The sequence below is a fragment of the Cricetulus griseus genome, chromosome 3 (genome assembly GCF_003668045.3).
Source record: "Cricetulus griseus strain 17A/GY chromosome 3, alternate assembly CriGri-PICRH-1.0, whole genome shotgun sequence".
NCBI classification, from domain to species: domain Eukaryota; kingdom Metazoa; phylum Chordata; class Mammalia; order Rodentia; family Cricetidae; genus Cricetulus; species Cricetulus griseus.
In genome coordinates this window covers 243,395,518-243,419,986 of record NC_048596.1, presented here as the reverse complement: position 1 = coordinate 243,419,986, position 24,469 = coordinate 243,395,518, and the positions used below count along the sequence as shown (strand labels likewise).

The window sequence follows — 24,469 nt, the reverse complement described above, 5'->3', positions numbered from 1 at the left end:
ATTCAAAGTTGCTTCCATTATAATAGTACTGTACTCTGGCAGGCAGCCGACACACTTATGATACCCCCACACCCATAACTAGGCATCTGAATCTTACCATGTAGTCAAAGCATTTTAGTATCCTAGAACATCACCACAGTAAGTTACTTCTCTTTTCTGCCATGAAATGAGCTTGAGGATAAACTCAATTATTACATAGATCCAAAAGTTTGCAGAAAGAGGCCAGAGATGTTTGCCTTCTTTGAAAGTAGTAATCTCTAGGCAAAGATTTCTTTACACCATTGTCTGTAGCACAATCTGGTTGTGTAGATATCTACCACCTTTCTCAGGGAAGGTGACAGACAGGAAGTGATTGGCCTACTAAGCACTTTTTCCATGTTAAAGGAACAATTCTAAAGACATTTGGGTTTGTGCCTCAAGAGTTCAGGATATTTTCCAACTTTGTCCCAGAAGCAAGATACTGAGTACAATTCTCTGAATCTAAATTCTATTAACTGCATTTAATAGCTAATTCCTATCACATCTCATTAGTATGTGCATGCATGTATGAAATATGACTTTGTCTTTCATTTGGGGATAAGCATGGAAGTTCTGGATCAGTATGACAAAACCCAGATACCTCAGTTTTCATTGCTGGGTAGAGAACAGCATTACAACAAACAATGTCTTGGAATTCATTAGTGTTCACATCTTAAGGTGACTCTAGTTCAGTAATAACAGTTTCTGATATTTGCAGCATTTGATATTAGGCCCATAGATAATCAACTACAGAGTGTTTTCATTTGAGATTCTAATTAGCTGAAGATTGAGAAGAAAATTATATACTGCTTTACTATTTCTGTGCATATTTTTTTGATTTTAACTTTCTCTTTAAATAAGACAATTGGGGGGGATCAAGCTTGAAACTCAATAACACTTATTTTGGCAAGATAGCAACCAAAATCTAAAGTACAAGCTATTATCTCCAAATTAAAAGGCATTGAAGAATAAACCATAATATTGGGGAAATGGGGAGAACACAAACACAAGATACAGTATGTCTAAACATCTTGAAATTATAATTTAAGGGTAAAAGCTGAAAAATTATGCTGTTTTAGCTAAAGATTAAGTGCACCTTTTCCTGTTTCTCCCAAATAGAATCAGAGTTTACGATTTAATCATACCTCAAAAGCTTTTCTCTCAGTACAAAGCAACCACTAAATTCACACAAAATACTTTTTGTTAATTATTTCCCTGGCTCATCCAATGTGCAATGCACATGACTTCAAAGACTACAATTTGGGGTGAATGTACACAAACTGAAAAACCACAACTCCAAATTTCAAAACTTGCTCCTAAAACCATAGGACACACAGGTCATTTTTACTTCTTATGAAGATGTCACACTGTCATTTGCTCATCAGTCTCCCTTAGAATGACAAGAATTATCAGTTGCCAAAACAGATGGGGACTGAGATACAACCTTTAAAACACTCCATTTCTTAATGGCTGAGTAAGGTCATTATAATTGTTTGCATTCTCCATGTTTCAGCACCTACAATCTACCAGGCTCAATGATCCTAAGTTAAATGGTGTAACAACCTAAAAGTAGCCAATTACTTCAGTATAAGCCATTCATAGCCCGAAGTCTGAAGAATGACCAAAATCAAATCTTTATTTTATAACTGTATAAATGTGATCCAAATGTGTCCACCACTAGTTTTTCCAAAAGAAACATGCTATAAATAAGCAAACTACAACTGCTCACTGATATGTATGGACTCCCTAGATGTCTCATTGGGCTTAATTATAGACCACTCACAGTAATAGCTTTTTAGTATCAAGTGTAGCATGATGTTAAGCCATTTTAGCTTTTGCACATGCATGTTGCACTTCTGGCTGATAATGGAGAAAAATTTGCAGCATTATACTGTTAAGCTAAGTTGCATCCATCCTTTAAATGGCATCAATATCAATGTCATCCTTGTTGTCAGACTTCACAGTTTCAACTTTTGGTACACTGGCAGTCTTCGAATATACCACCTCAATATTTTCATCTTCATCTTCTTCCTCACCACCAGAAGATTCTTCCTCTGCTTCCTTCAACCATTTAATAAATGGTTCTGCTTTGACGCGAATCTCTTTGGCAAGTTCTTTTGAGACATATTTCTTAGAGGCCTTTTCCGACCAGCTGATGATGACCTCTTCTTCTAAAAGATCTGCATCATACATCTCCTTCAAAATATGTGGTATCTTGGAGATCAGCTGAGCTTGATGCGTTGCTACCACACATTCCAAACCATGAAGAAGGTACCGCTGAGCCTTTTTGTTGTTACGACAAAATCTTAAGAAATGGCGCCTGTATTTTTTGATCTGCTCTCTTATCTTCTCATTAAAGAGAACTTCAGTCAAAACAAGAGGACCCATGGCTTTTACATCCAGTCTTTCTGCTTCAGCAACAATTTCTTTATCAGATGAATCAATAATGCCCTCTTCTTTCTTTTCCTTAACAAACTCAAACAGGATGTTAACACGCTCCTCTATAGTTCTTTCCAAATCATCGCTGAGTGTTAGAACTTTAGCACGGTCACTGATTTCATCCATTCTGCGCCTCTGAGCTTCCTCGGTTGTATCCTCCCCCCAGTCATCATCCTCCTCCTCTTCCACAGCATGTGGAGGAGGACTACCTTCATTTGGTGGAGGAGGTGGTGTCTCACTGCTGGAAACGGAGCCATTTTCCTTGTCCTTGCCCTTTCTATTTTTCTTTACCTTTTCTTTCTTTCCTGTACCACTGTCACTATTCTCAGGTGGGTTTTTGAGAATGAATGTACAGAGTTTATGATGTGTGTCAAGCATGCCTCGGTACCCACAGGCTTTACAAGAATTACCTATTGTTTGCTTCTTTGGATTGACATGCAGATCGGTTTCAGGATTCTCACACTCAGGACAAAGAACAAATTTTTTTAATGAATCCATCCAACATGTCTTGCAGCTTATTCGCCTCATGAGATCCGTTGACAATGTACCGGTCATTCTTAACATCAAACTGGGTCTGTGCTCCCAGCTCACAACCAAAATATTTGGTGGGATACGTTGGAGGCCGATTAAGCGCCTTTGCAAATAACTGTCTTGATTCCATTTCCCTTGCCCTCAACCTTGGCAATCAAACGGGGCATCTTGTAGCGATAGAACTGGTCTGACACGCTGCGGTTGACGTTGACAGACATTTTGACTTATTAGTGACTTTATCAATAAGATGAACAGATCTTTGATTGCAACTTTTTGGTATCTTCTGTCTGGAGAAGAAGGGATGACATAAACGACTGCAAGAGTTCTCGGTCTCTGACATGAAAAAGTTTTCGTCACTGAGGCTGTAAGCTTCTTGCTTGTATGCTATGTTTCCCCAATACAGGTACCAATGGCTGCACAACAGCTCGTTTTCGTCAAATAAAGACATAAACCCAACGCGGCTCGCCCGGGACTGGGAGGAAGAGGCGCTGGAAACCGGGTCCGGAGCGGCGGGGCGGGCGGCGAGCGGAGGGGCGGCCGGGCAGGTGCCGCCGCCGAGCAGCCGGAGGGGCAGTCCCAGCGACGTCCGCGTCCACACCAGCAGCGCCGAGCCTGGCGACCTGGCGGGGGGGGGGGGGGGAGACACGCGCGGCCGTGCGGCGGGAGCGCAGGGCAGGAGGGCAGGCAGGGCAGGGCAGGGGCGCGGGCCACCGCCCCCCGCGGACTCCTGTGCATATTTTAAGTGGTGAAATTTTCATAACAATTTGGTGAACTAAAGTAGCAAATTCCGAGTTTTGGAACCCTAACTTAGGTGCCTAAGAGAGACATTGTCCCAGAATGAGGAGACTTAGGACTCCTAATATCAGGGCACTTTCCATTTTGTCAAGATAATCTACCTACATCTGTGGTTCTCAACCTGTGGCTTGCAATTCCTTGGGGTGGGGCTGGGGTCAAATGGCCTTTCACAGAGGTCACCTGAGACCATTGAAAACCAAAGATGTTTACATTATGATTCATAACAGTACCAAAATTACCATTAGGAAATAACAGCAAAAATAATTTTATGGTTGGTGTCACTGAAACATGAGGAACAGCATTAAAGGGTGGCAGCATTAGGAAGGTTGAGAACCACTGACCTAGATGGTTTGAACTGCATTGCCTTTGACTCAATACCATTTCTCTTTATATTTTCCTTCTTTGCTGAATGTAAATGTTTTAGAGCTTGCAAATTTGGACAGTATGTCAAAATGTTCTGACAAAATCTTTGATACTTTTTGAAGTACTTGAGAATTTGATACATTGACAAATGGTTTCCTATTTGTATTAAAAAAAAACAAATTAGTATTTAGGTATTTGTGCTGGCCTGCCTTTGGGGTTCTGACAGGATACACCCTCAGCCACAGCCACTAAGAGCACCATCTGTGCACATTCACTATGTTCCCTTTTAAAAGGACTCCCCCCACCCTGCCTTTCTTTCCTCTCTCCAACTGCTCCTGTCCCTGGGGGCTGGTCTCCCCACTTCCCTTTCCCCATTTTATGATCCCTTTCCCCTAATTAAAAAACAACCCCTCTGCTTGAACTCTGTCACATGGTGTCTTTTTCTCTTGAGCTGCTTTTCAAAAACTACAATAACTATCTGCTACCATTCCTTACATGGAAGAGATTATGAGGACTCACTACTCTCATATCAGCACAATATTGTCATAGGTCAGTCTTGCAGTTTCATTGTCTGTAGTCCTTCCTTAGATTAGAAAGGTTGGAGTAAGAATGCTCTGATTTTCTGTAATAGGATATCATTTTAAAACAAGCCCAGGAGTGGTGTAGCTGGATCTTAGGGAAGATCTATTCCCAGCTTCCCAAAGAGCTACCACGCTACTTTCCATAGTGGATGTACAAGTTTGCATTCTCACCACCAGTGGGTGCCTCAGATTACTTTATTTTTTGGCTAGGTGACCTAGCTACTGGGAAAATTGTGGTTTTGAAATCATCTGCTATCTTTGGGTTTGTGTTCAGCTGTGCCTTTAATTCCATCAAGTTGATTCTTAACAAAGTTGGATGCACCAGGTTTTGGTGCATGTATGTTAAGTATAATATTTTCTTGATTAACTGATACTTCGGTTAGTATGAAGTACCTTTCTTTATTTCTTGTCTATTTTGTCAGATATTAGGATGGCAATACCTGCTTGCTTCCTGATACTATTCATTTAGAATACCTTTTCCACCCATTCCTTGTAATATGGTGTCTGACATTAAAACTAAAATGAGTTTTTTTCTTTTTTTGATAACAGAGAGTTGGATTTTGTTTCTTAATCAATGTATGTAGCCTTTGTCTTTTGATTGGACTGTTGAGTGTTATAGAATATTAATTAAAGATATGTTACCTTTGTTTGTTCTGTGGAACATTTGTTTAATGATGCAAAGATGTATGGCATTCTTTTATATTGCATTTGTTTAACTCTGAACCTGTGTTACTTTGCCTGTCTAGGACACCTGATTTATCTAATAAAGAGCTGAATGGCCAATAGGTAGGCAGGAGAAAGGATAGGTGGGGCTGGCAGACAGAAAGGATAAATAGGAGAAATCTAGGAAGAAAAGATCAAGGAGAGAGAGAGAGGAGGAGGACTCCTGGGGTCAGCCACCTATGGAGTAAGAAGTAAAGAATGGTATGTAGGATAAAGATAAAAGCCCAGAGGCGAAAAGCTAGCTGGGATAATTTAAGAAAAGCAACTAAGGCTGGGCATTTATAAGTAAGAATAAGTATTTATTTGGGAGCTGGGTGGGAACCTCCTCAAAGATCAAAAAGAGTAAAAAGTAAAACAAACAAAAAATCCAAACAAAAACAGAAAAACAACCACAACCGTTGAGGCCATTAATATCTGGAGTCATTATCAAAAGATATGTGTAGAGTTCAGCTTTGTTTTTCTTGCTGTTTTGTTTTGATAGCTGTGCTTTGTATTTTATTAAATTATAGCTTTGTTTATTTTCTTTCTAAAAGTCTTGTTATGCTTATTCTTCTTGTATTTAAAGGTATTCCATTCAGTATTAAGAGTTTTTGTTTGATATGACTGTTTCAGGCTGTTTGTATTGTGGAAACATTTCCTTTCTCCTTCACTGATGGCAGTTTTGCTGAACACAGGAGTATCGGTTGACATGCATGGTCTTAAGTGCATAGTATTTAAGTACATTGCTTCAGTTTCTTCTGGCTTTCAGAGTTTCATTTGAGAAATCAGCTGTTATTCTGATGGGTTTCTCATTTATAAGTGACCTGTGTATTTACTGCTCTTGAAGATTTCAAAATTTTTTCTTGTCCTGTATATTTAGTGGTTTTAATTATCATATGCTTTGGGGTGTTTCTTCCCAGGTCTTGCCTAGTTGGGGTTCTGTTTGCTTCTTGTATCTTTATGTATATGTCTTTTCTTACTTGGTTAAAGTTGTCTTCTGTGATCTTGTTAAAAGCCTGGTCTAGGCTTTTGACCTAGAATTATTCTCCCTCATCTATGCCAATAGTTTGAAGATATGTTTATTTGATGATGTCACAAATTTCTTGCATAGTCCTTTACTGCACTTTTTATTTTTTCACATTATTTTCTTATTTCTTCTAGGTCTCCAACTTTTTCTTCACATCCAGATACTCTCTCTTTTGTTTGATTCAAGGCTTTCCTCTGAGCTTTCTAATTGGATGTTGAATTTTTCAATTTTTATCTTTATTTTAGCCAATGACCTTGAGTTCGGCCTTTGGGTATGAAAATGGCCCCAATGGTAAATGTTGGGATATAGGAAGGGGAAATGTAACTTTCCCCTCACAAATAGAGGGTTCACAGCCTTGGTTCTGGAATAGGCTTGTGGGTTTTCGGAGAAAGTGCAAAAGCAACTTTCCCAGAAAAGGTAACTGGGAACTTGGAGGCCATGCCTCCTACAGTTCTAAAGCAAGGCATTTGGGTTTGGAGATAGAAGTAAGGATGAATGGGATGGGAAAGGGAAAAGAGACTTACCCAACAAAGGTGACTCTCAAACAAAAGGGTTTTCAGCTTGGATATGGAGCAAGGCTGTGGGTTCAAAGATGGCTGTGGTTTGGGGGAAAGCAGAAAAAAAAAAAAAAGACTTACTCAGAAAAAGTGACTCACAAACCTAAATTGTATTTTTTATATTCAAACTCTTCTATTTAGGCAAATACACTCACACAGTGTTACTGAGATGTTTATTTACATGGTGATTACTTTTTGCTCTACTTATAGTCCCTAAATTTCTAGTCCCTAGAAATTCATATTTTTATCTGTGAGGTAACCAAGGTTTCATGGTTTAGAGAAAGTTGCTCTGTGCATCTGCTACTCCAATGAGCCCATTTTTCCTTTTATTTTTGTATATCATCAAAGACAAGGCAAATATTTTCCATGTTATAAATTTTTTATTTTTTTCAGATATCTGAATCATAAGAAGGGTGGAGAAAAATGGTAGCATGTTTTATGACACACTTGTAACTGGAGCTTCCTGTAATGCCAAATACTCTTGAGCATCAAAAGGCAGTCTCCAGAAGGTGATACTTTTCAAAACTGTCACATGATTTTTTCAAGTGTACTACACTAGAATGTCAATATTATAGGTGAAGCACAAATGACCCTCTTCTTTGAAAAAAGAAAGGTGAAGCCAGTCTAGCCATGCTTGATTTACATTCTGTTTTTTTTTTATGTGTGTGATTGATATCTGTGGTGTTACCTATTAAACATAATGTCACCCATACACCAAGAGAATACTTTAAATATATCAATCCACAAACCCAGCTTATCTTTTATCCTATTTTGCAAGACAGGTGCTCTACCACATAGGCACATTCCCAGTATTCATTTTCTATGAAAAGATACTTTCTTTTTTTTTCTCCTTTTAAAAATGTAATTTAGAAACAATCTTATTTTATGTATCAATCCCAGTTCTCTCTCCCTCCCATCCTCCCATGTCCCCTACCAAACCCCCCATCCTACCCCATCCACTCCCCAGGGATGGTGAGGCCTTCCATGAGGGATTATAAAAGTCTGCCACATCATTTGTGGGAGAGTCTAGTCCCTCTTCCGTGTATCTGGGCTGAGAGAGTAAAAATCCATGGGGAATGAGCTCCCAAAGTCTATTTGTGTACTAAGGATAAATACAGGTTCTTAAGGGGAATGCCAATAGGATCTCACCATATGTTGTCTTTCATGCTTTATATAAAATAAAACTAATTTTCTAACCCAACAGAAAGAACTTTGGTGAATTTTGTATATACCTACATATGCATCTATAATTTCATGACAACCTATCCTCCATAGCATCTTTCTCTGATCTCGACTTCCAGTGCATACTTTTAAACTTCTGCATATGAACAATGTGCAGAACATAAATGTCCTTAAGTAGCTGATCCTAACTATGGTCATTTCCAGTGGTGGCAACAGCAGCAACTGAGTTTTTTCTACCTTGTGGAATCATAGAATGAGAATTACCGTTGACCTAAAAGAGCTCATGACCACCTAACCCTGGAGGAGATCAGGGAGGGTGAGCAGCATTGATTTTGCCTTAGTTCTATTTCGTGATTCCTTACAAGTCTTTATGAGAAACATTGTCCTGAACAGTTTCTATCATTTCAGGGGAGATTGAAAGGTACAGTGTTCATTGCCTCGTGTTCTCTCTGATAGTTTCTTTCATTCTTACCTGAACAAATGCAGCTGTGTGCCTGGAGAAGCATTGTTGTGTCATGACAAAATATTTATTTCATCTTTAAGTTTATCCTAGACCATTATTCCAGACTACCATCTTTGCTGGTTAGTTATGATCAGTAGTGATTCTGACAATAGCAGTGTTTCTCGTCAGTCTGATAGTTCAGTTGGATTATGGTCACTGTACATGGTCACTTAATTTCACGTATCAAATGTTGATGATTCCTTTCATTCTTTTATTCAATAAACTCAAGGGAGGTAAGATTTCTTGATGAATTAATTATTTGTCAGCAGCATAGGTATTATTTACACCAGAGCTTCTTTGTGTGTAAGTATTATAATATTTTATAGACTAATATCTACTGAAATATGTTTATTTCTTCAATCACAGGAAATGGCCCAAAGTTACCTATTCATCATGCTAGTAGTTTAGAGTTTTTAAAAATAAATGTTAACTTATAATTTGAACCAGGGAAAAGAAGCTAGGGTTTATTATATGTTTTATTCTTGTCTGGACTACATATGATTCACATTATGTATGTTTTTAATAATCATATGTTTATATCATTGTAAGAGTGTTACTAGTTTAGCAACTGTCATTCTAAGAATTTGATTAATTCCTTGATCCCATAGTTAACAAGTAGATTGCTCATAATTTTAGTGTCAACCTGTGCATTCTCTTGCTCCTCTGACTACACTGAGATGGTCCCATGTAGAAAAGCCAGTTCTTATCAACTCTGGCTTAGTGTTTTTACCTGAGAAATCCGCCTTAGCACTAGTTTGTCTTAACTTTTTGGCGGTTGCTATTAGTCAATACATGGGCACATCATACTACTATCAAAGATTGGAGGGAAAACCTTACTTAACTGTGTGCATAGTGTCATAGGTTTGAAATGAACAAGAAGTCTTGGAATTGTCTTATTGGCATTGCACATACTCTGTTATATTTATCACATTCAGCATCTATTTAAAGGACATTATTCATTTATTCTCAGTTTTGTTTTCTCCTCAGACTTCCTTTTCATCAAGTCTTTGTTTCCCCTTGACACCAAGCTTCTTGAAATTTTAATGTGCATTTTACTTTTCTTCATGTAGTTTAAAATTTTTGTTAGTCAAGTATTGCTTCTTGTTTTACTAGAGCATCTCAGATTATAAACATTTTAAATTTACAAGGAATCTTTAAAACTTATAAAAATATCCTGAGCATAGCAAACTATATTCAACATCCTAGGTAATTGGTTGTTCTGATGGAGGGAGAAATATAAATGGCTCAATTTAGATTCACATGTTTTCCTTAACCAGGAGACAAGTTATCTTCCTTGTTCACCAGTATTTGCTTGAGTGTTTCAATAGGAGAATAGGGAAGTGAGTCAACTGTTCCAAGTGGAAGAGAACAAGAGTGACATTAAATGTTGGCCCAGTGGTGGAAGATGAGAATGGTGTTAACAGGGGAAGAACAATTTCCAAAGGAACAACATGGAGGTCAATAGGACTAAGTGTTTGGCCATATAATGAGTTTTTAAAGAAATAAAGTCATTTATAAAGGACACATGATATTGAAAATCATCTAAAACTGGTTGTTAAAATGGGGTTGAATGTAATTCATAAAATATGTTTCCTCTTGCCTTTAATTGTGAGAAGTGACAAAACTATTCAAAAGAGATGGGGAATAACACTACACACTCATCAAAGTGTGGGAGACTTCAGCCCACTCTCGCAAATGGACACATCATCTAGACAAAAGCTAAATAGAGAAATACTGAAGCTAACAGACATTATAAACCAAATAGACCTAATGGACATGTAAATTAGAACATTTGATTCAAACACAAAAGAACATATCTTCTATTCTGCGCCTCATGGAACTTTCTCCAAAATTGATCACATACTTGGACACAAAGCAAGTTTGAACAGATACAAGAAAATTAACTCCTCTATCCTCTCAAACCACTGTTTATTAAGGCTGAGAAACAAAGAAATGTTCAATGCTTTAGTCATCAAGGAAATGAAAACCAAAACTAATTTGAGATTTCCTCTTATAACCATCAGAATGGCTAAGATGAATAACACAAGTGACAGCTCATGATGGCAAGGATGTGGAATACAGGGAACACTCATTCATTGCTGGTAGAAGTGCAATTTAGAAGAGCCACAATGGAAAATAGTGCGACAGTTCCTCAGGAAGGTGGGCATTGATCTACCTCAAGATCCAGCTATACCACTCTTGGCCAAATACCCAAAGGATGCTTCATCCTAACAAAAGGATACTTACTCAACCATGTTCACTGTTGCTCTAGTCATAACAGCCACAAACTTCTTTCAACAGAAGAATGGATGTTGGCTGTTAATAACCAAGCTACAATCCATAGAGACACAGAGGTTAGATATAGAGTAAGGGAACTAGAGGGGAATGATATTATCTCTAGGAAAGAGAAATATAATATATACGTGTGGATGGAAGAGGTAGAATGGAAGGAGAAGATCAAGAGTAGATGGGAAGGGAAGAGGGGAACAGAGGAAATGTGGGGAGAGAAAGCTAAACTTAGGGGGCATTTGAGGGACAGCATGGAAATCTAATAGAAGATTCTTAACATATGTACATACATAAATGAAGATTATCTAAATGAAATCACTGAAATCAAATAAGCAGAGACAAAGCCACGACTAGACATCTCTTTACACCAGATGAAGCTTCCCAGTACTGGGATTGACTTATATCTAGTTGAATTGTTATACAAAGGGATTCCATGGAAGGTTGCCCTCTATAAACTGAAGGCAAGTCCTTTTTGCTGAAGACAATAATTACACAACTCATTGAACATGGAGAAGTTGAGCTGGTGTCCATTTAAGAGTCTTTCCCATTATGGACCAGCCTCTTTGGCACAGGAAGGTGCTCTACTCTGTATTCTATCAAAGTATAATCATAAACAACAATCCACTACAAAGTACTCAATAGTATCTTTGAAGATTCTTTGTCTTATAACATTGTGTCAGGGTTACTTTTATTTAATCCTTCCTTCCTTCCTTCCTTCCTTCCTTCCTTCCTTCCTTCCTTCCTTCCTTCCATTTATCATTTCTCTATTTTTACCTTACAGACTCTGTGAAAATATTATGGCTTCCTATTTTGTGTTTTAAAGGTGATCCTGAGTGTGTGAATATGTGGGTCTCTCCATCCGTATCTGTTTCTTTTGCCTTTTCTTGGGCTCTTTGTTTTGTTCCATTTTGGCGTGTTAGTTTTTATTTTATCATGTTGTATTTTATTGTACTATTATCCCTTAGAAAACTGCTTGTTTTCTAATGAGAGAAAGGGGGTAGATCCAGCTGGGATGGGAGGTCGGGAGAAACTGGGAGTAGCAGTGGGAGGAGGGACCAAAAGAAATTACTTAAAGATTCTAAAAAAGAATATATAATAATGTATAAGGCAAAGGGAACAGTATGGAAGGCTTCAAAACAATTGAAACAGAGTTGTCTCCAATGATATAGCAATCCCATTGGCTACACATCAAAAGTAATTGAAACTGGTGTTTTAAAAAGGGATATCTACATGGCAGTTCATGGCAACTTAAGGGTCCAGTTCTTAGGTATTTTCTGGGCCTGGAGGTCTATGGAGAACCAGGATAGCTCCACCCCTAGACTTGGAGCAGGAAGAGTTCATCCGTGAGCTCTCCCAGTGCTGTCGGGCACCATTATGATCTCTCAGCAAGAATCACGTTGCCGGTCCACAAATCTGGATAAATGACTTTTGTTCATAACTGTATACTGTGACCAGGAAGAGAAGATAGGAACCCAGACAGCACCAATAAGACTGATTGGGAGACAAGATCCACATGACGGTTAGGTGATCTCTGTCTTGGGCCTTGAAGAGAAAACATAGGCCTAGCCGGCACCTGATGAGCTCTATTGTGATGAGCAAATATATGGTGGAATATGAGAGAGAGAGAGGGAGGGAGAGAGAGAGAGAGAGAGAGAGAGAGAGAGAGAGAGAGAGAGAGAGAGAGAGGAGGGAGGGAGGGAGGGAGGGAGGGAGGGAGGGGAGGGAGGGGAGGGAGGGATGGAGGGAGGGGAGGGAGGGAGAGAGAGAGAGAGAGGGAGAGACAGTAGTTCATGTCCTGTGGAGAGAGGCAGACCCGAAGAGGTGAAGACAGTGAGGAATGGGCCTAGGTGGGTGGCCTACTTGCCATCCCGGGCCATGGTGCTCTTCAGGTTTGAGCTGTGCCCAAGGGCCATGGTCTGGCTGCACCCGTGGTCTGGCTGCAGCTGTGGTCTTTGTTGATGTCCTTGAAAGGCTAGGACTGTACACAGTTGAATTGGTCCCTCTCACTGGCTACAACACTAAGAAGAATGGGTCCCACCCCTCACCAGCTGAAGCACTGTAGAGAGAGTGAGTGGGTCTTGCACCTCACCTGGGCAGCATGACAGCTGACTCTGATGGGTGGGATGTGGGTGGACTGGCCCTAAGGGCAAGAGAGTGGGAGGGCTAGTCCCTCCCTCCTTGTTTGCCATGTGGTGGTGAAGGCTGAAGGGAAAGATGCCCTCCTGCTTTACCCCTTGTCACTTGTGGCAGACAGGAGCACTGACCTAGCCCCACTGCAGCACTAGGAGAACAGGCACCATAGCAGTGCTGACCCTGCTATTGGGGCACAAGTGGTCATGCCCTGAGGCTGTGGGAGAGCTGGCCCTGTACCCCTTGTCTGCTTGGTGGTGGTGAGGGAGGGTGAAAGATGCCCTCTCTTGCCCTTGGTCATCTGTGGCAAACAAGAGAGATGACCCTGTCTCTCACCAGATGCAGAACTAGGGAGAGTGGGTCTGGTATCTTTCCTGTGCAACACAGTAGAGACGACCCCGTTGAGGGAGGCTTGGGTGAGCTGATCCCAAGACCTGAGTGTGAGAGACTGAGTTCCTGCCCTCATCCTATATGATGGTGTAAGCAAGGGAGAGAAGCACCCCCCCCCCACCTCCTCTAGGCCTGTGGTAGATGGAAGAGCTCTCCCTAAGGTCCTAAGAACACTAAAGCAAGAGAGCTGGCTCTACCTCTCACCAGTTATAGCACGAGGCAGAGTGGCCCTTACACCTTGACCAAGCAACACAGTAGAACAGACCCTGGTGGTGTAGGTGTGGGTGAACTGACTCCTAGGACGTAAGAGCAAGAGAATTGGCTCCACCCCTTGCTGCTACTACATAGGGTGAGCTAGCTGGGGCAGTACTAGAGAGCTCACCCTGGTGTTGAGGATGAAGGAGAACTGGCAGGCTGACCTATCCAGTAACCATCCAGATTCAGAACCAGAGCTATGAGTTGCCCCATCCAGTCACTCAGCCCATCTATGATCTGCTGGTGCACATGAAGACCCACCATCTTAGGGTCTCCATGACACAGGATAACAACAGGATATCCAAGAGGAGTCTCAGTGAGGCCCCCCATATTAATATACCAAAACCCAGAGATCTCTAACCAGACCAACGACTCAAAGCAATGAACACTTGCAATTAATAATATATGGACTAAAGGACTGTGTCACACTACAACTTCCATGAGATTTTTTAAGTTTTATCTTACTTTATCCTGGGGAGTGGCTTGCAAGTGTAGAGGGCAGATGGAAAGAGATGGGGAGATGAGTGGGATCAAGATGTGAGATGATGTGAGAACCACAAAGAATCAGTAAAAGGTTAAACCTGAAAAAAAGATTTAAATTATTAGAACAACCCATGGATGATGATTCTTCTTGATTCTTCTTCTTCTTCTTCTTCTTCTTCTTCTTCTTCTTCTTCTTCTTCTTCTTCTTCTTCTTCTTCTTCTTCTTCTTCCTATTATGGTTTTTCGAGACAGTTTCTCTGTGTAGCTGTGGAGCTTGTCCTGGAACGCACTCTGTAGACCAGGTTGGTCTTGATTTCACAGAGATTCACCTGTCTCTGCCTCCTGAGTGCTGGGATTAAAGGCATGTGCCACCACCGCCTAGCTTACATTGAGTTTTATTTTGCACTTACTTGGGTAAAGGCAAAAACTTGGATACACTTGAGGGTATTTTAATAAGTAAAATAATCAACTTGCAGAAAGCCAAATGCTATGTGATCCCGTGAAGTGTGCACAGTAGAAAGTGCATCCACAGAGGATTTAGCAGTGGTTTCCAGAAACTGGGAGCTGGGAAAGTACTTCAGAGGTTTTGTTTAATTGTACAAATTTATGCTTAATAAATTAGTTATTAAGTTCTGAAGAAAAGAGAATGTATGCAAAGTACTTAAAAGTTTATTTCTAATAAGTTTAGTGTGACTTAGACATAATAATTATCACTAATTCCTAATAGGTTAATGAAGCATCCGATTACATTGTTTGTAGATATTTTGAAAGAAATATATTTTAAAGAGTCTAAAATGCTGTTTTAAAAAACACGATATGGACTAACTCCCTCTCCCCTCCCCTGACATGGTTATCTATCTTGCAGAGGCTGAACACAAATTCATGTTATTTGGCCCTAGGCTCCAAGAAGCAGGGAATATAGGGTGTGTTGCTGTGGCTGGCTTGCTATGCTTTATTACGATTTTGGCACTGGAATGCCACTAACAATCCTTGCTGTTTCGCAATGTGAATTGGGAACAATTTTTAATGTTTTAATACACAAAAATGTAGTTTCACAAAAATTCCATGGTTCCTTCCACTTAGGACAATATGAAGTATATGACAAAGTACATAACCCAGGAAATGGATAGTCACATTTTATCTGTTGAATAAATGGATTGAAAGAATGGGGAAATAAAATCAGGAGGTTCTATCTTTAAAGAAATATCTTTATATAGAAATATCTTTAAAGAAAACCTTTATAAAGTTAGTATGACAATTGTCATTTATATTTGCTCTATTTTATGTTCATAATAATGTTCAGTCTATAATTAGCATATCCATAATGAATGTAAAAACAGAGCATATATGTAATAAATGTATACATAATTTGCAACCACAGATGGAAAGAGTCCCTTAAAGAGATTAAAAGTTGGCAAAAATATAAAGGCACATGAACACAAAATTAAGAGAAAGTGCATATATTTCATCTGCGCTGGAGTCATAGTCCTGCTTTATAGGAGGCTCAAGGGGAAAGGAAACAGCTGTAATTTGGGTCCCTTGCTGCTGCTCACAAAGAAGGCCCAAGCACCAGATTTGTCCTGAGAGTGCATGCTGCAGGTATGAGAAAGATGGATGACGGAAAGAACAGCTGGGCCCTCCCCACCCATGTCTCCTTTGCAAAGCCAGAGAAGATGGCTCCTCCCACATGGGACTTGTTCCCTTCCCAGCCTTTGATTCTGCTTGGTGGCCTCTTACCTGTTTTAAACATATGTGTGATCCACCTGTAAGCGCCCACACTGAGGCACTGTAGCTCTTTGTAGCTGACTCTGAGAGTTGTTTGCATCCCATTTCCAGGATTCTCTGAGGCGTATCTGCAGAAATTTCCAGGTCGAAAGGACATGAAGCTCCCTGTCTTCCTGCCTTCAAAGAACCCCAAAGGGTTCTCATATCTTCTTTTAATGCCCTGTATGAGAGGAAAGAGTCTTCTAAAGTCCTCTAAAGTCAAGAACCTCAAGAACCCCTTCCACGGAAACCTCCTCAGACTGCATGGGACACACCTTAGGCTCCCTATTCTGTGCCCCAGGGCTATGGCAATCAGACCATAGAGCCAGCCCCTGTGCTGAATTTAATGAGCACACCCCTCCAAAACCCGATGTGAATATTATAATGAGCTGAACTTACTGGTCCTCATATTGTCATTATAAGGCAGCTTGCTGTCCCACATGCCGGGGTACGGAGCTCAAGAGTTGAGAGTCTATCGGTTGCAGGTATGTTTGAAGAAATGGCTGTTGTAAAGCCACGTTCGTTAACGAAAACCCTCCAGCAATCCAAGCCGTTACACACGTGTCCTCGAGGATGTGCAGCTGTGCACATGCAAATTCACCTAAGTGCACATGCGTGAATGCATGTCTGTGGCTACCAGTGTGAATACCTGTGTTTACTAGCCCTCGTGAGCTTGACCTCATCCAAGGGCACAGCCAGTGTTCAGTGCGCAGGTGCAGAGTAAAGCTGGTCCATTCTGCTACTGTAGCCTTGTGTTCTTTCAAGGGCCAAAGGTCCTCATCTCTGTGACAGAGACTTGTAAAATGCTGGTCCACAGCTATGAGAACGCACAGGACTCTTGAAAATAAGGTGAATGCGACGAAGTTGAACCTTAGTTGGCAAGAAAATTCAAAAAGTCCTCTTTACATATCTGTTTATTTCCTGGCCTCAGACCCTGGGCCCTGGCGAGTACAGAGAATTTAGCAGCTGAAGCAGTGGCTTCTGCTCTGTGATTTCGGAGATAGCTGGGGCCAGGCACCAAGTACAAGCTTTTGAGGAGAAATCAGTGCACATTATGCAGGCAAGATGAACATGCAGCAAAGCAGCTTCTTTTTGCACCAGACCTGGGGGATACATTTTTACATTCATTTTTAATTGAATTTGTAGTTTTAAATTTTGTATGTATGTACAGCATCTGCGTCTTTCCTCTCCCACCCTCCAATTCCTCTCAGGTCTTTCAACCTCCCTCTAAAAATTCAAGCCCTTATTACCATCTACTGAGTTTGTTTAGTTTTGCTCATATGTATATGACCTTAGGGCTGAAGACTTGGTATTAGAAAACCAATAAGGGCCTCATTTCTAGGGAAAACTAATCCTTCCTCTCTCAGTAGTTATTATTTGCCTGGAGATCTTGATCTGGAGGTAGTGTTTATATAGCCATATTGTCAGGGTTCCTGGATTCAGGTTCCCTGCCATACAGGAGACAATCTCTTACAGCAGATTCCCTTTCCCTATGACTATTATAATCTTCCCATCCACCCTCTTCTGTGATCATCCTGAGCATCCTCTCCAGCATAAACCGTCATTGGTGTTTTTGATTTTAGCCATTCTAACAGGAGTAAGACGGTATCTCAGAGTTGTTTTGATTAGCATTTCCCTGATGACTAAGGATGTTGAACACTTTCTCGTGTGTCTTTCAGCCATTTTAGATTCCTCTATTGAGAATTCTCTATTTAGTTCTGTACTCCACTTTTTTAATTGGGTTGTTTGGTATTTTGGAGACTAGCTTCTTGAGTTCTTTGTATATTTTGGAGATCAGCCCTCTGTCAGATGTGGGGTTGGTGAATATCTTTGCCAAGTCTGTGGGCGCCCATTTTGTCTTGCTGACTGTGTCCTTAGCCTTACAGAAGCTTCTCAGTTTCAGAAGATCCCGTTTATTAATTGTTGATCTCCGTGTCTGTGCTACTGGTGTTATGTTCAGGAAGCGGTCTCCTGTACCAATTAATTCAAGAGTGTTTCCCACTTTATCTTCTAATAGGTTCAGTGTGGCTGGGTTTATGTTGAGGTCTTTGATCCATTTTGACTTAAGTTTTGTGCATGGTGATAAGCTTCGGTCTATCTGTAGTCTATTCCATTGGTCTACCTGTCTATTTTTGTACCAATACCAACCTGTTTTCAGGACTATAGCTCTATAATAGAGCTTGAAGTGAGGGATGGTGTTGACTCCAGAAGTTCCTTCATTGTACAGGGTTGTTTTGGCTATCCTGGGTCTTTGTTTCTCTATATAAAGTTGAGAATTGTTCTTTCAAGGTCAGTGAAGAATTGTGTTGGGATTTTGATGGGGATTGCATTGAATCTGTAGATTGCTTTTGGTAAGATTGCCATTTTTACTATGTTGATCTTGCCTATCCATGAGCATGGGGGGATCTTTCCATTTTCTGGTATCTTTAATTTCTTTCTTTAGAGATTCAAAATTCTTATGGTACAGGTCTTTCACTTTTTTGGTTAGTGTTACTCCAAGGTATTTTATGTTGTTTGTGGAAATTGTAAAGAGTGATGTTTCTTTGATTTCTTTCTTCACTAATGTGTCATTCGTAGTATATAGGGCTCAGATGTTTTTGAGTTAATCTTGTATCCTGCCACTTTGCTGAAGGTGTTTATCAGCTGTAGGAGTTTCCTGGTAGAGTTTTTCCGGCCACTTATGTAGACTATCATATCATCTGCAAATAGTGAGAGTTTGACTTCTTCCTTTCCGATTTGTATTCCTTTCATCTCTTTTTGTTGTCTTATTGCTCTAGCTAGAACTTCAAGGACAATATTGAAGAGGTATGGAGAGAGTGGACAGCCTTGCCTTGTTCCTGATTTTAGAGGAATTGCATTGAGTTTCTCACCATTTAAATTGATGTTGGCTGTTGGCTTGCTGTATATCGCTTTTATTATGATGAGGTATGTTCCTGTTATCTCTGATTTCTCCAAGACCTTTATGATAAAGAGGTGTTGAATTTTGTCAAATCTATTGAGATGATCATGTGGTTTTTTCCCTCAGTCTGTTTATATGGTGGATTACATTGATGGATTTTTGTATGTTGAACCATCCTTGCATCCCTGGGATGAAGCCTACTTGATCATGGTGGATGATTTCTCTGATGTGTTCTTGGATTCTATTTGCCAGTATTTTTTTTTTTTTGAGAATTTTTGCATCAATGTTCATGAGGGATATTGGTCTGTAGTTCTCTTTCTTAGTTGTGTCTTTGTGTGGCTTTGATATTAAGGTTATTGAAGCTTCATAAAGAGAGTTTGGTAATGACCCTTCTGCTTCTATTGTGTGGAATACTTTGAGGAGAATTGGTATTAGCTGTACTTTGAATTTCTGGTAGAATTCTGCACTGAAGTCATCTGGCCCTGGACTCTTTTTGGTTGGGAGACTTCTGATGACTTTTTCATTTTTATTAGGGGTTATAGGTCTATTTAAGTTTCTTATCTGTTCTTGATTTAATTTTGGTAAGTGAAATCTGTCCAGAAAATTGTCCATTTCCTTTAAACTTTTTAATTTTGTGTAGTACAGTTTTTCAAAGTATGACCTGATGATTCTCTCAATTTCCTCTGTGTCTGTTGTTATGTCCCCCTTTTCATTCCTGATTTTATTAATTTGCATGTTCACTCTTTGTTGTTTGGTAAGTTTGGATAAAGGTATGTCTATCTTGTTGATTTTCTCAAAGAACCAACTTTTCTTATATTGATTCTTTCTGTTGTTCTAGTTTCCATTTTATTGATTTCAGCCCTCAATTTGATTATTTCTTGGCATCTGCTCCTCCAGGGTGTATTGGCTTCTTTGTTTTCTAAAGCATTCAGTTGTGCTGTTAATTCTCTAGTGTGATTATTCTCCTGTTTCTTCATGTGGGCATTTAGTGCTATGAACTTTCCTCTTAGCACTGCTTTCAAAGTATCCCATAGGTTTAGATATGTTGTGTCTGCATTCTCATTGAATTCTAGGAAATCTTTAATTTCTTTTTTTATGTCTTCCTGGACCCATGAATTGTGCAATTGGGTGTTACTTAATTTCCATGAGTTTGTAGGTTTTCTGTAGTTTGTGCTGTTGTTGAATTCTAATTTTAAAGCATGGTGGTCTGATAAGACACAGGGGGTTATTTCAAGTTTTTTGTACCTGTTGAGGTTTGCTATGTTGCCAAGTATGTGGTCAATTTTAGAGAAGGTTCCATGTGGTGCTGAGAAGAAGATAAATTGTTTTGTATTTGGATGGAATGTTCTATATATATCTGTTAAGTCCAATTGCACCATAACTTCTATTATTTCTTTTGTTTCTTTGTTGAGTTTCTGTCTGGTGTTCTGTCCAGTGGTGAGAGTGGGGTGTTGAAGTCTCCCACTATAAGTGTGTGCAGTTTTATGTGTGATTTGAGTTTTAGTAATGTTTCTTTGACAAACGTGGATGCCTTTGTATTTGGGGTATAAAAGTTCAGAATTGAGACTTCATCCTGATGGATTTCTCCTGTGATGAGTAGGAAGTGACCTTCTTCATCTCTTTTGACTGATTTTAGTTTAAAGTCCAATTTATTGGATATTAGGATTGCTACTCCTGCTTGTTTCTTGGGTCCATTTGATTGGAAAATCTTTCCCCAACCTTTAATTCTTAGGTACTGTCTGTCTTTGAGGTTGAAGTGAGTTTCTTGTATGCAGCAGAAGGAAGGATTCTGTCTTCTTATCCATGCTGCTAATCTGTGTCTTTTTATAGGGGAGTTGAGACCATTAATGTTGACGGATATTAATGACCATTGATTATTGTTCATTCTGGTTGGTTTTTGATTTGGTGATGGTGGTGAGATTATGTGTGGGATTCTGTCCCTTTTTCCTTTTGGCTATTGGTAAGTTGGGATTATCTATTGCCTATATGTTTATGGTTGTGGTTAACTTCCCTGGGTTGGAGTTTCCTTCCAATACTTTCTGTAGGGCTGGATTGGTGGATATGTATTGTTTGAATCTTCTTTTGTCATGGAATATCTTGTTTTCTCCATCTATAATGATTGAAAGCTTTGCTGGGTATAGTAGTCTCTGCTGGCATCCATGGTCTCTTAGTGTAGGTAGAATATCTATCCAGGATCTTCTGGCTTTCAGAGTTTCCAAGGAAAAGTCAGGTGTAATTCTGATAGGTTTGCCTTTATATGTTACTTGACCTTTTTCCATTGCTGCTCTTAATATTTTCTCTTTGTTGTTTGTGTTTGGTGTTTTGATTATTATGTGGCAAGGTGACCTTCTTTTGGTTCAGTCTATTTGGTGTTCTGTAGGCTTCTTGTATTTTCATTGGTATGTCTTTCTTTAGTTTGGGAAAGTTTTCTTCTATGATTTTGTTGAATATGTTTTCTGTGCCTTTGAGTTGGATTTCTTCACCTTCTTCTATACCTATTATTCTTAGGTTTGGTCTTTTCACAGTATTCCATTGTTCCTGGATATTTTGTGATAGGGATTTGTTGGACTTAAGACTTTCTTTGGTTGATGAGTCTATTTCCGCTAGTGTGTGTTCAACCCCTGAGATTCTCTCTTCCATCTCTTGTATTCTGTTGGTTATGCTTACATCTGTAGTTCCTGATCATTTACCCAGCTTTTCTATTTCCAGCATTTCCTCAGATTGTGCTTTCTTCATTGTCTCTATTTCAGTTTTTAGTTCTTGAACTGTTTCCTTGAGAGATTGATATTGATTGACTTGAAGATTGATATCTTGTAATTTTTGGTTAGTTTTTTTCTTCCTTTTCTTTAAGGGATTTTTCTCATGTCCTCTATCATTTTTCTGAAGATGTTTTTAAGGTTATTCTCTTCTGGTTTATCAGCATTGTGATGTCTTGCTGGTGTATGGTTCCTAGTCTCCGGTGGCGTCATATTGAGTTTTCTTTTGTTGAATGTGCTTTTACCTTGCCCTCTTCTCATCCTTTCTTCTGGTGGGTGTAGCAGGAGTTTCTTGCTCTCCTGGTGGGTATGGGACCAAATTTCTCTTCTGGTAGATGCAAACAGAGCCAATACTCTGATGTCTGTCGTCTTCTCGTGGATGGAGGTGTCACTGTTACCGGGGCCTCAGCAGTGTTCAGGTGTGTTGGGTCCACATGCTTTCCTTCTCTCTCTCACTGGAATCTAAACAGGCATCCAAAATAATGATAATAAAATAAATACTGAAAGAGAAATGTGGACACTGCTTCAGCCCCAACCTTTGATCTATAATCTGTCCTGCCTGCAAATATGATGTGGCAATGTTGGAACAGAACTTGTGGGAGTGGGCAACCAATGTCTGGTTTGACTAGAGACCCACTCCATGAGAAAGAACCCATACCCAACTATGCTTGGGTAACCAAAAACCAGAGGCTAAGGAGCCCAGAGGCCTAGGGTAAAACCAAATACTACTGGTCAGAAAAAAAAAATCAACAAACTGATTCCTAATGATATTCTGCTACATTCATAGATTAATGGCTTATCTAGTCATCATCAGAGAGTATTTATTTTCCCTCTGGAAACATATGGGAACAGATTCAGAGACCTACAGCTAAGTATGTGGAGAAAGAATCTAAATTGAAGGTCTCTACCGAATCCCTCCACTCAGAGCGTAGGTAATCTTGCTGAATCGGAGGTGGAAATAGTGTAAGAACAAGAGAGGATGCAGGGCACCAGAAAAACAAAGTTCTCTGGATCAACTAAGTAAGGCACAAATGAGCTCACAAAGACTGAACCAGTAAGTACAGGGCCTTCATCAGTCTGAATCAGGCCTTCTTCATACACACTTGTAGTCTTTACCGTAGTAGTTTTTATTTATTTAAAAAATTTTTATTTTATGTTTTTGGGATCTCCTGGCCTGGGGACTACGGGCAGGTCGACTCACCCCCAGGGGACCAAGCAATCCAGAGTCTGCTGACATTGCTGGTTAGTTCCACCCCCACTCAGGGGAGAGGTGATCATGGGCCCCTGTCTTAGGCCCAACTTCCTTGTGCCATCTTTGGGATCTCCTGGCCTGGGGACTGTGGGTACATCGACTACCCCCAGGCAGACTAAGCCATCCAGAGTCTGCTGAGATCAAGGTGTCCAGCCTCCACCCACCAGGAGAGGGAGTCTCTCAGACCCCCATGCACCCATCGTGAGACCCATCGGAGTATTGGACCTGCTTGCAGCCACCAGAAGAGAACCTTGGACCTGTACCCACCAGAAGTGGAAGAGACCCCACCTGCACACATTGGAAGAAGGGATGGGAAGACAACAATATAAGAACACATTCAACAACAGAAAAAACAATATGACGCCACCAGAGTCTAGGGACTCTACACCAGCAAGACCTGAGCATCCGAACACAGAAGAAGTAGAAGAAAATGACCTAAAAAACAACTTCATGAAGATGATAGAGACCCTAAAAGAGGAAATGAAAAATCCTTTGAAGAAATGGAAGAAAAAACCTACAAAAATTCAAGAAATGGAGGAAAAGACAAACCAAAAATTGCAAGAAAAATTCAAACAGTGCAAGGTTTGAAAGCTGAAATAGAGATAATAATAATAAAAAACACAGTCTGAGGGAATGCTGCAATTAGAAAAGCTGGGTAACAAGGTGGAGGGTTGTGGGCCAGGTCTTCCAAGGTTATGATGTAGGGAACATGGTCCGTGGGGTCCAGAAATGAACTTCTTTTCTTTTACCTGTAAAATAATCTCAAGATTAAAAGAACCATCCCGAGACCAGGCAACATTAAATGTTGGCCACTTGGAACTGCAGAAAAAAAAGAAAAGCTGGGTAAACTATCAGGAACTACAGATGAAAGCACAACCAACAGAATACAAGAGATGGAAGACAGAATCTCAGGCATTGAAGATACACTAGGAGAAATAGATTTATCCACCAAAGAAAATCTTAAATCCAACAAATCCCTAACACAAAAAATCCAGGAAATATGGGACCCCATGAAAAGGCCAAACCTAAGAATAACAGGTGTAGAAGAAGGTGAAGAGACCCACCTCAAAGGTACAGGAAACATATTCAACAAAATCATAGAAGAAAACTTTCCCAACCTAAAGAAAGACATGCCAATGAAAGTACAAGAAGCTTACAGTACACCAAATAGAGTGGACCACAAAAATAGTCCCCTCAGCACATAATAATCAAAACATCAAACATCCAGAATAAAGAAAGAATATTAAGAGCAGCAAAGGAAAAAGGTCAAGTAACATATAAAGGCAAACCTATCAGAATTACACCTGACTTTTCCATGGAAACTCTGAAAGCCAGAAGATCCTGGATAGATATTCTAGAAACACCAATAGACTACGGATGTCAACCCAGACTACTATACACAGCAAAGCTTTCAGTCAGTATAAATGGAGAAAACAAGATATTCTATGAAAAAAACAGATTTAAACAATACATATCCACCAATCCAGCCCTACAGAAACTACTGGAAGGAAAACTGCAACCTAAGGAATTTAAGTACACTCATGAAAACATAGG

At 39.9% G+C, this 24,469-nt stretch overlaps 1 protein-coding gene across 1 annotated transcript; it reads right to left on the bottom strand.

Annotated features, from left to right (window-relative positions):
- Nucleotides 1–1,627: 1,627 nt before the first annotated feature.
- Nucleotides 1,628–3,616, bottom strand: LOC100772164 (eukaryotic translation initiation factor 5-like). The gene is given in 3 exon segments (XM_027409367.2): nt 1,628–2,943; nt 2,945–3,098; nt 3,100–3,616. Coding segments are annotated over 3 exon segments (1,269 nt in total). The 5' UTR covers nt 3,207–3,616; the 3' UTR covers nt 1,628–1,935.
- Nucleotides 3,617–24,469: the final 20,853 nt, after the last annotated feature.